This window comes from Molossus molossus, unplaced genomic scaffold, assembly GCF_014108415.1.
Source record: "Molossus molossus isolate mMolMol1 unplaced genomic scaffold, mMolMol1.p scaffold_m16_p_18, whole genome shotgun sequence".
Lineage (NCBI taxonomy): Eukaryota > Metazoa > Chordata > Mammalia > Chiroptera > Molossidae > Molossus > Molossus molossus.
This window is the reverse complement of record NW_023425353.1, coordinates 40,807,265-40,819,737: the sequence shown is the minus strand read 5'-3', so window position 1 is coordinate 40,819,737 and position 12,473 is coordinate 40,807,265. Positions and strand designations below refer to the sequence as shown.

The 12,473-nt window shown below is 35.2% G+C and overlaps 1 protein-coding gene across 3 annotated transcripts in view; it reads left to right on the top strand.

The window, feature by feature from the left end:
* The window catches only part of TBC1D5 (TBC1 domain family member 5), a 504,213-nt gene that overhangs the window by 369,755 nt on the left and 121,985 nt on the right, over window positions 1–12,473 (top strand). For all 3 annotated transcript variants that reach the window (XM_036267496.1, XM_036267498.1, XM_036267497.1), the window contains one exon: window positions 9,541–9,683. In XM_036267496.1, coding sequence (XP_036123389.1) covers window positions 9,541–9,683 — 143 coding nt within the window. The remainder of the gene's footprint in view (window positions 1–9,540; window positions 9,684–12,473) is intronic.

Here is a 12,473-nt window from a genome sequence, read left to right as displayed (position 1 = left end):
AGTTTATTCTTGTATTATTATTTATTAATTATTGTATTATTTTCCATACAAACAACTGTAAACCTACTTTTGTCCCACTCTGTATAATTCCAAATGGTAGATAATCCAAAAACAATTAATACTTGGCTTTGAAATGTAATTAGTAATATTTTAAATTGTTTTTACCTTCCTAATTATATTTTGCTAATGTTGCCATTAGTTTGCATTCCCTGAACATACCCTGGTTGATTTGGGACTTAATGGGGAAGGGGCACAGAAAAATGCAAAGTGACTATGGGAACCCAGATTGATGGGACTTTCATTGAACTAGAATTTTACTTTGTATAATTTCCATGTTAATGATTGAAAGTTGTCAGCATATCATTCAGTCTAGGGCCTAGCATGGTACCTTCTCCACAATTAAAATTCAGAGTGGCCCAGCTTCCCCATCCGTTGGGAAGCCTTCTCTCCCTGCTGCCTCATCCATGTTTCTTCGTTTTATTGGATCATTTTTTATGGTAATGTTTTCCTGGGGGGATAAATAAGCATGTAGAAATTCATAGAGACAGAATATTAATAGAGGCTTGGCTATGTGTGTTTTGTGTCCCTGACATTAGATGTTCAATGGCCACTGGTCCAATGACTAGTTGTGTTGAATAGGCTGATTTGAGGACCCACACTGAGGACTAAGCTGAGGAGATGGGGACCAAAACCTGAATTTCCTGTATAGTAATTCTCAAAATGTGGTTCTCAGATCAGCAACTCCGGGGTACTAGTTCAAAATGCATATTATCAGTCCCCACCTAAATATTTGATCAGAAAACTTTGAGGGTGGTTTCTAGCAATCTGCATTTTAATAGGCAAATCTGAGACATGCTAAGGCTCTAGAGCACTACTCTAAGTAGAAGTGTTATCCAATAACTTAAGCATTTCCTTTTCTCCTAGAGTAACACATTACATGAATGCACAGTGGGTTTTAGGAGTCCTGACAGATGGCATCAAAATGGGGGGCAAATATGGATCTGTCGCCTAGTCCAGTGCTTCACAGATCACCCAAGGGCCTTGTTAAAATGAAGATTTTGATCCAGTAGGACTATATTGGGGGTCTGGGAGTCTGCATTTCTAACAGGCTCCCAGGTGACAGTGCTGGCCCTTAGATCACCAGCACCTAGAGAGGTCCTGGTAGACGACAGGCCCCAACTGCGGAGCATCTGAGGCATGGGCAAGAAGGGGCACAGAGTTTGGGATATGAAGGGGGAAGATCCAGGAGTGCTAAGGAGGCCTTGATCGATTTCTACACAGGTGTGTGGTCACTTAGACTTGACTTAGTACCTGTGTCCAAGGATTCCTGCAGAGATGAGAGGAGCACAGGGAAATGTCTGATGAGCAGTTAGGAAACCTGGGAGAAGTTAAGGACGTAGGCTCAAGATCAAGAAGACTCCTGGTTAAGAAGAGCTGACCTGGGGAGCAGGATTTATATTAACTTAATAAATATTTGTTAACCCCTTACTCTGTGTTCAGCATCAAACCCCCAGGAGCTGTGATCTGCTGGAGAAGGGAGAGAAACCAACCTATTAGTAAGCCTTTCGCTGGGATTTGTTTGTAATTGCCTTTTTCTTTGGAAAATGTAATTGGGGAGCAGTGACACTAGTAGACATGGAACCTCCAAACATCAGGCCTGAGTGAAGCGCTAGTCCTAGCCTGAGTAGCTGGGGCGGGGCTGGGGGAAGGGGTCCAGGTGCCTTGTGGGATGGGGGAAAAGAGAAGAAAGAGAGTGAAAAACCAGCCCCAGAGGGTGTTTACGACTGTAAGTAAGTGGTAAGAGGTCCAAGGAAATCAGGCTGTACTGCTACCTTTTAGGAATGGGTTCAATCTAACTTTTTTTTTTCTTTATTGATTTTAGAGAGAGAAAAAGGGAGAGGAAGAGAGAGAGACAGAAACATCAATGAGAGAGAAGATCGATTGGCTGCCTCCTGCACGTGCCCCGCTGGGGATTTGGCCCACAACCTGGGCATGTGTCCTGACCTGGAATCGAACCAGTGACGTCTTGGAGCATGGGTCAGCACTCAACCACTGAGCCATGCTGGCGAGGCAGTTCAGTCTAACTTTTGATGACATATGACTAGCCTACATATTTGTGGTCTTACCTTCATTGTGAATCGCATGGATTCTGATATTGCTCTGTTTAGTGTTATATATATGTCAGTTCTCCCAACAATGTATATAAATGTATTAGGAGATTTATGCAGAGGAAGTTGAAAAGTGTTATTCATTAAGGTTAAGATCCCATTGGTATTTGAATTTTGTTTTGTTTTTTAATGAGTTTCAGATTAGGGAGGATAAGAGCAATTATTTTTAGCAATTCTCTGTATGCTCTTTTAGAAAACTGATTTGATCATAATTCCCTTTCCTGAAGGTAAAATGACAGAACAAAGCCTATACAGACTTTCTAGAAGTAAAAATTATCTGTAGTGTGAATAAAAACTAGTATTCACAGAGCCTAAAATTAAATTTCCCAACATGACCACCAACTGTACATTAATTTTTCATGTTCTTATTCATAGTCAGTAGTGACTTCCAAGTAATTTTCTCAAGGAGATGCCAGTAGCTCACTTGTGATAGAGCCCAAGTAAGTGATGGGGTAGAGAGATTACTTCTCAGGAACTTTTACCCCCACTGTCCTCTCAGGCCGGGCCTAAGATCCAGCTATGCCCTGGTTGGAATATACAATGGGATTCTTAAAGAGAGCACATCCTATTCATGCAACTAAATCTGTATTGAAGTATTACCATCTTTTTATTTGAATTTGTTGGTAAGTCACACATCCTGATACTGCTTCGTCCTTGAAAAAGTACTTGAAATCTCATGCTTCTAATCTAAATAGCAGGTATACGTCTAAAAGAGGTGTGTGTGTGTAAATGTTCATTTTATAGCCTCAAAACATAATGACGGTCATCTGTGCTCAACATTCTCATGAGCATCTAATACCTCTGGAAAAACATAGATACACAAAGCTTTGCTTTCCATTCAGACTATTTTTGCAAAGGGCATATTATAGTTGTTCTGATTTTTAAAAAAACAGCTTCAAATACTTGCCAAAGAGAATAAATTACAGTAGGAATGGGTGATAATTATTAGGAACTTATTTTTGGAATAAGAAACCTTCCTTAATAAAGGGCTATGTACTGCCCTCTGAAAGGAATATAGAATTTTCTTCAAAGTCAAAAATACCCTTTTAGCAGTTTATGGACATCTCCTGTTAAATTAGGTTTAACATGTGTTTCCAGAAAGCCAAATTCAAGCTGGGTTCAACCCATGGATTACAAGAACATAGAAAGCAAATTTGAGTTCTTTAAAGATAATAACTAATTCAGAGTTTCAGTTCCTTCTGTTTTAAAGCAGAGTTTGTTGGGGTTGAAGTATTCAAACCTTTCTGTAATGCATGCAGATCCCAAATATTTTTAAGAGGACTGAATTGAAACAATGGACTACAAAAAAAGTCAACAGACTAAATATCCTTCAATAATGTATTTTAGCCCTGGCCAGTTTGGCTCAGCGGTTAGAGCGTTGGCCTGCGGTCTGGAGAGACCCGGGTTCGGTTCCCGCTAAGGGCACGTACTTCGGTTGCAGTTTGTCCCCGGCCCTGGTTGGTCGTGCGGGTGGCAGCCACTCGATGTGTCCCTTCACGTCGATGTTTCTCTCTCTCTCTTCCTCTCTTTCCCTCCCATTCTATCTGTACAAAAAATGGAAAAATATCCTCGGGTGAGGATAAAAAAAAAAAAAAAAAAAAAAAAAATAATGTATTTTATAGAGCCATTAGAAGAAGAAATGTGAAATTAGAAAAAATGATTTATTTTGGCTTTCATCTTTTGTAGCTTTGCTCTCCAAGAAGTTAAACTTAAAGATGGGAATGCCTTGTGAACCTAATGATACTAACAGCAATATTTGGTTCTAATTTCAAGATTGTTTTCACAGAGTTGATATAAAGGAAAAGTCAGGGTAAATAAATTTATAAAGAACTGAGTACAAAGGAAACCTAAATAAGAAGTTCTTAAACTCAGTAATCAAGATGACAACCACAGAGATGAAAACTTAGATTTGCTTTTGTTTTTCTCTGATACTAATACAGAATTTGGGTTCTGTGTTTATTGCCTCCATGCATGGATTATTTAAAAGTTAATTGTTAGCTTTTCAAAGTTAATGCATATTGGTATAGCTACTGTGCAAAACAGCATGGTGTTTTCTAAAAAAAAATTAAAAATGGAACTGCATTTTGTCTAAGCGATCCCATTTCTGGGAATACATCCGAAGAACTCGAATCACTAATTTGAAAGAATATATGCACCCTTATGTTCACTGCTGCATTATTTACAATAGCCAATATCTGGAAACAGCCCATGTGCCCATCAGTAGATGAGTGGGTAATAAAACTGTGGTATATCTACACAATGGAATACTACTTGGCTGTTAAAAAAAGGGAATCTTACCTTTTGTGACAGCATGGATGGACCTAGAGAGTATAATGCTAGGTGAAATAAGGTAGTCAGAGAAAGACAAACATCATATGATCTTACTTATATGTGGACTATAATGAACAAAATAGAAACAGGCATGGATACATGTAGACTGACAACTGTCAGGGGAGGGGGCTTGGGGGAAGGTAAAGGGATTAAGCATTAAGCCAAAACACACACACACATGTATATATATATATATATATATCCACGTAGACAGAGACAGTGTGGTTGGTGATAGCCAGAGGAAAAGGAGGTGGGAGTAGGTGGACATGGGCAAAGGGGGAAAAATGGGGACAGAAAGAGACTTTGCTTTGGGCAGTGGGCTCGCAATGCATTGTGCAGATGATGTTTTGTTGACTTGTACACTTGAAACCTGTATGGTTTTATGAATCAATGTCACCCCAATAAATTCAATTTAAAAAGTACAAATGAACAGAAAGCAAAAGAAAAAATAAGATATTAAGCAGAATCTAACATTGCTCTTTTGTGTTCCAATATGCTTACCCAATGTTACTTAAGATGCCCTTATGCCTTGACTGGTTTGGCTCAGCGGTAGAGTGTCAACCCATGGACCAAGAGTCATGGGTTCGATTTCAGTCAAGGGCACTACTTCCGTTGAGGTTCGGTCCCTGGCCCTGGTCCAGGTTGTGTTGGGAGGCAACCAGTCAATGTATCTCTTTCACGTTGATGTTTCTCTCTCTCTCTCTCTCCCCCACACTATCTGAAGATAAAAATGGAAAAAAGTATCTTCAGGTGAGGATTTAAAATAATAATGCTTGTTAAATTAAATGTAACTTTATTATTTTACTTCTTTGTCCTAAGGTGGCTGTATCTATATCTCACTAAAGGGACATTGAAGGAAAAGAAAAAAGAAGTGAAAATCTAATATATACATTTTTTTTCTTCAGATATAATCCCACTGCAGCCACGTTGGATTAAGGCTATGTTTATTTAAACCTCAGTCAAATTGGTCGTTGTCAAAAATTGATTGTTAAAAAGTTGATATCTCTTGGTGTTTCCATGGGTCATTCACCCAGCAATAATACCACCAGGAATTATAGCTTCCCTGGGAATAGCAGCTTAATTACACAGAAATTTAAATTTGAGAATAGTGATATAAGTGCAGAAATAGAAATGGTCCTGTCTTTGGGTGGTTTACAATTAAATTTAATACCTCAGATTGTCTTTTTTGTTTGTGTATATTTTAATTACTAAATAGATCTGGCAAATTATAAATTACTGTATTATCACAAGTGATAAGATGTGTACATTAAGAAGCATTGCAATCTGCAGGTATAACATACATAAAGCAAGATTAATAGTATAAAGCAATTAAACTGAACCTATATCCATATAGAGAAAAGGTTTAATGCTACCCTTAAGTGTAACTTAAACTCTCACTAAGTATTTTTAAATGCAATAAAAGTGTGTTAATTTTAGGAGTGACTTCCTTATAAGACCTCATTTCTTAGAGTAAGTTTTCCTTTCTAAGAATAGAAAAGCTTACTGAAATAATTTCTATTGGTAACTCATTCAATAAAGAACTGATTTTTTTCCTTGGCTTTTAAGCTCAATGAAGAAAGCCCAAAATAGCACAGGAAATTTTGTATGTGGTGAATATATGTATGAACTAAATCCAGTTGGGAAAAAATGATTAAATTATCGATAAGGTGATTGTTGGTCCTAAAGCATTCCATTAGTCGTATGATTAGTCTCTTAAATATTTTGAGAATTTGTCCTTAATTTTTCTACAATTGCATATAAAATAGAGGAAACTGCATTTTGCTGTAATTTAATATACCTGTGTGCAACTTACAGTCTTATATAAAAGAAACATGCTAGGTATCTAATAATAATTTTATTGTTATTGTTATCTGTTTCTGGATTTTTTTCCTCTTACTGAATTATTTGTATGCTACCACTAACAAGATCAATGTCTGTATTTCCAATTTAGCCACACCTTTGCTTCTCAGTAGCATGACAGTTGGCTTTACAGTGAATTTAACAAGACCTTGGTAAATACATGGAGCACTTAGCAAAACATACAAAGCTCTTTACAAAGAACATTTTGGATCTCTCCTCTCTCTCTCTCTCTCTTTCTCTCTCTCTCTCTCTCGCACACGCATGAACACACACACACACACAATTTGGTCTTTTTCTGGAATTATTTAGCTGTGTACTTGGCAAAGTACGACTTCAAAAATAAAGCAATGTGAAACATTTATAAAGCAGCATATCACAGATTACATGTTCTATGTAGTTCTGAAGGTATGTTTTATTCACTATAGATTATAGATGTTTTCAGTTCCCTTTCTGACGATGCTGCAGTAGGCTACTTTCTCCCCCCTCTTGATGCACTGTGTGTGATGAAACCAAAGATGTGATTGTCCATAAGAAAATAAGAGGAATTTGAGCTTTGAGAAAGGGGAGAAAAGCAAGTATTGTATTCTCCTCTGTGCTGTGTTTTAACTTCATCAGTTTTTTTCCTTCTTTTGCTAAATGATGTCTATTATAGTATGATGTCAACTTTTTCAAAAGTGATTTTGGTTTCAGTAAGAGAAAGCAGAGAAAATGAAGAAATCTACACATAAGAAAGCTAAGCAAAAGTATTGCCTTTTAAGAAACAGCAGTGGTAGTTTCTAAATGGCTTTATTCAAACAAGAAAAGCATTAAAATACCCTGCAAGAATGAAAGGGGCAAGTTCAGGGCACGATACTGTTTTATAGGTATGATGCTTGAATTTTATACTAATATCTAGATTTGAACCAGAAGGAATCAGTTAAATATTAGAATTTGTCATTTTGAAACAACCAAAATGTGCCTGTTCATTGAACTAAGATTATTTATTTATATTTTTCAGTTTTATTATATAATAAATGATAAATAAAATTTTAAGATATTTAAAGTATACATGGCAATGATTTGATGTACGTGTACATTGAAAAGATTCTTCCCATCTAGTTAATGAAGACATCCGTCACCTCATTTATTTGTTTGGTGAGAACACTGAAGTTCTACTCTCTTAGCAAATTTCAGTTATACAATACAGTGTTATCAACTATAGTCCCCATGTTATACATTAGATCCTCATCAGTTTTTTCTAGTGATGAATTTTTCTTCCAGCTGTCTCAGTTGTATAACTGTGAATAACCACATTATCAAGGATCAGGAACATCCGGCCCTCAGGCCATATAAGGCCCTTGAAATCAATACCAGCTAACATCACAACCTCACCAAATTAGCCTACCAAACATAGCAGGCTGATTTTTAAGTTAATAATTTTGTATGGCTCAAGAATGATGTTATAAATATCCAAATGGCCCTTAGCAGGAAAAAGGTTCCCCACCCCTGTAATATTTAGTCATCTGATAATGCAGATATATTTATCAGTTTAAAAATCCTTTAAACAGGTACCCAAAATGGCTTAATGCAGCTACTTTTTGCTTTGTCCATTCTTCTGGTTCCTCTGATACTTTTTGTAAGACCTGTTAATTCTTTGTAATTAAGAAGAGCACCTATTTAATTTAGAGATATTTTTATACTTCTTAAAACAGTAAATATTAGCATTTGTAATTTGAAAGAATTAGAAATGTGTAGAGAAATAGTGTTTTTTTCCCTAAGCTGCATATAGGCACATTAGATAAAAGGGTATATTTTATTTCTCATATTAGCAGTGGAGTATGAACTGTAAGGTAAATAAAAATTGTAAACAGCCTATAACATTTTTAAAAAGATAAATTTTACTTAGGCATTAAAATTGTCTCCTGAAAAAATTCAGTAACATAATTTAAGATGTAGTTGAAAATACAGTTTAACTATTCTGTTGATTAATTTGATAATATGAATAAAAGAACTTAAGTACTTGATCATATGGTTTCTAAAAAACTGATACATATGTTTGATTCTACACTATATTGTCACAGCTATGATTCCTTTTTAGTGTAATAATTCCTGAAGAAAGTATTTGAAATTTTTTGGCCTCACTTTAACCCCACAGATGGTTATATTTGGTTTCAAATTTTGCAAAATGATTACATGTATTAGTTGATTTTTAAACTATTTCTATTCTGTTCTGTTTAGTGCTACTAGAAATTTAGAATGTTTCATTCTTTGCTATGTGCCAGAATCACATTGCATTCTAGATGAAATTTCTAGAGAAAGGCTGGGTAAGGAAATTGTAGCCATGTTATATAAAATTAGAACTAAATTTATAAAAACATATCAAAGTGAGTTATTTTAATTTTCTTATATGAATTAGATATAAATAGCTTAGTTAGCATTTATTGAAAGTCTGAAGTGTGACTATTGATGATATATAATTATATACAGACCTTGTTCAGTCTTATTACCTGCTTATGCAAAGATGTCCATTTTCCTGGCCATCAAAGTAACTGTATTTTGAAAAACATGCCTAGAAAGACAGCCTCACTGATAAGGTGTATCTGTTCCAAAGTTAAAATAAAGTATCACTTTATGTTTCATTTTAAATAACTATCTGTGCTTGACAAAACATATAGATATCTACTTTTTTTGTTCCACATTTAATTTTAAAATGAATATTTTTAAAACACAAGTGAAATGTAAGAATGAAATTTTCTGTTTGGCTACAGTAATTTGTCATATAACCATTGGCAAAAGTCTAGTTAACAAAAAAATCAGTAGTGATCATGAAATTTTGGAAAATTCTAATTTTTAACTCATAACCTTATGAGGCATTTATCAGACCACGATACATTTCATTTTCTCTGCCTTTTTTATGTGATTTATATTAAATATGAAAGAGTTCTACCCTTTTCAAATGTGGTACTTTTGTTTTATACATATAGGAATAAAATTTAATGACTGTGGGCTAGTTATAAAATTACAAGATTTATTTAAAAGCTTAAAACTTGGATTTTACTTTATTATATTTTTGACATATAATATTTTCTGTGTGATCAGTTAAAAAGTATAATTTTTTTCCACAGTTATAAGAGGAAATGATTCTTCTTTATCTTACTCTCAAACGCACTGTTTTCTGAATTTTGGTTTTGTTTCTCTGCAGACGGTGGGTACGGCTGCTGTTTGGGCGAGAGTTCCCCCTACAGGATCTTCTAGTGGTCTGGGATGCCTTGTTTGCAGATGGCCTCAGCCTGGGTTTAGTGGATTATATCTTCATAGCCATGTTACTGTACATCCGAGATGCTTGTAAGTGTTAATACCTTGCCTACATTCAAGTAGGTGATCCTGATTTTAAGTATGTTTTATCTTTTAAATATACTTTATCTTTTATTCTGAATTACTATACTTACATTTTATAGTAGACAATATATTGAAGGTTCAAAGGAAGATACTAAATATATTTTTTGTTTGTTAACTATGTACATATTGGGAGATGTGGGTGATTTTATTCTGAGAGAATTGGAGTATTCTTCAGAACCGTTTTTCTGAAGACTTTACTCCTGCTTCAATCTCCTCATTACACACATTTGTGAAATGCACACATAAAAAGCCAGTATTTCAGATATGTTTAGAGCTCCACCTTCTGACAGGTAGGTAGTATTCAAGGATATTTATTGAGAGATTAAAGCTATGTTTTATAGTCTCAACAACTTGCCAATAAAAACTAAATATTACATTAAAAAATATTTTATCTTCTCAGTTATATTTTAGCCACATGTATTTCTCAATCAAGTACCAAATGGTAGTTGTATTGCATCTCATCTGATCTACCCATAGGTGCCTCCCATAGTTGGAAAGCCCGTGTGCATCCCTTTGGAACAGTCAGATAATCCTGAGCTTGAAGGAAATATCAGAGCATGTTTTAAATTTCAAAATACCTCACATTGTTTTCCTTCTCAGAAAAATAATCACAGTTCACAAAACAATATTTGTAAGCCAAAATATAATTAGGAAAGATTGCACAAAGTGATGATTAAATAGGAAATACAACACTGTCATAAGAGTAGGCCTTTCAGAAGAATGTATATTTCGAGTCATCCGTAACCTTGACTGTTAAACTGCTGTATGGCGCTCTTATTTATTCATTGGAGCCACTTGTGCCAGATGCTCTTGTTACGCCTCTGGTAGCACGAATAACATTCTTTAACATTTCAGATTACACTTTTTTAATTCCCCCAAATTACTTGAATGAATAAATGACAGGAATACCACATTTTATCCAAAAATTGTGGGATTTTTTTTCTGTGCCTTGAAGGTCAAATACTTTGGATTTTGACAGACAAAGTGAAAAGCTCCTTTTTTTCTGAGTCAGAGCTAATCATATAAGAACATGGAAATCATAAGCGGAAACATCTGGAAAGTAGAGAAGCATGTTTGGGTAGATTTGATAGATACTAGATTTTTTTGATATTCAATACTAGCCTCCCATTTTAAAATTGTTTGATTTTTTTTAAAAAAGTAAGTAATTAAAAAAACCCAAAGGAATGAGAAACTTCTTTTTTTTAAAAAGTGTTGGGCCATAATACAGGATAGGGCAAAAGTAGGTTTACAGTTGTTCATATGGAAAATAATACAATAATTAATAATAAATAACATAAGAATAAACTGTTTTGCGTATTCAAAACTGTAAACCTGCTTTTGCCCTACTCTGTATTTTCACAAAATTTTTTATAGTAAAGAGCTATTAAAATGTATTCTGATTTTCTGTAGTCTAAAACAAGTCATATTTGCTCTTTTCTTAACTTTGACATATCACAACTATATTTTTAATTTAATTGTCCTGTCTTTTATGCTAAGATCTATTTTAAAATTAATTTCATGTACAGGCAAATTTTTGGCAGCTGAAGCTCTTACACATTTTTTAATCCCTCCACTGATGATGTTATAAGACATTTGGGCACATGTGAAAAAATGCAGGAGTAATGAAGTTGTTTATTCATTTCAGTGTTTAGTCCAACTTGCTTGGTTAAATCCATAGCCGTGCATGCAGTCTTTTAAATAGAGTGACTATTTATTACGTATGCAAGGGCACTGCCCCTGTCCTCAAGAAGCTTACCAGCTCATAGGAAAGACTGATATAATTAATTCCAAACTAACATGTCCAGTGCTGTGGCGCGGTGTGGTCAGGCACCTAGAAGATATAAAGGAGAGGTGCTGGCTCCCCTCTGGACCTGCTGTAAGTGATTAGAGGATGGTGTAGATGTTGGCAAGCCAAAGAGGGGATCTGCACTCTTAGAAGAAGGAACAGCATGAACAAAGGCTGTGAAGTGAGAAGCAGTTTCCTGGGGGTTTGTGTATGTGTGTGTTTCTATAAGCTATTTGGTATTATTGTAGTGCAAAGGGAAAAAGAGACTAATGGGTTGTGAGACTGAAGAAGTAAACAGGAGTGGGATCCTGATAAACGTCTTTATCCTGTAAGGGATAGCGAGCAATTAAAAGGTTCAAATTAGAAGTGTGGTCAGTTCCAGGTCACACTGGCAGCAGTGTGGAAAGTAGACTTGAAAGAGACAAGACTAGAGCAGGGAAATCAGAAGTTATGACAGAAATAAGAGGTTATGACAGTAGTCCAGGGTAGAAATACATTAGAGAAATCTTCAGAACTAAAGTCAGCATATCTTGGTGATGGGTGAGAACAAAGTCTCAAATGATCCCCAGCTTGGAGAGTTGAGTAGCTCGATAATATGTATAACTTGGGTAAGAAATACAAGAATTAGCAGGTTTTAGGAATGCAAGTGATTATTGGAATTTGGTCGTACTGAATTTGACATATTCGTAAGAAATAATAACTTGAAAATTTGGAAAATAAAGCTCAATGAGTATCAAGCTGCAGACTTAATTTTGTGAATGGTTGATAGGAATATATTAGTTAAAACTGTAACAGTAGATATGATCTCCTAAGAATAGGTAACCATACTTCCCAGTTTATTTGGGACAGTCTTGGTTTACACCTGCTTATTATGAGTAGTAATTATTAATATTAATACCACCCTTTTTAATTCTCAAAGGCATCCTATTAGGATCATAAGAATTATATGC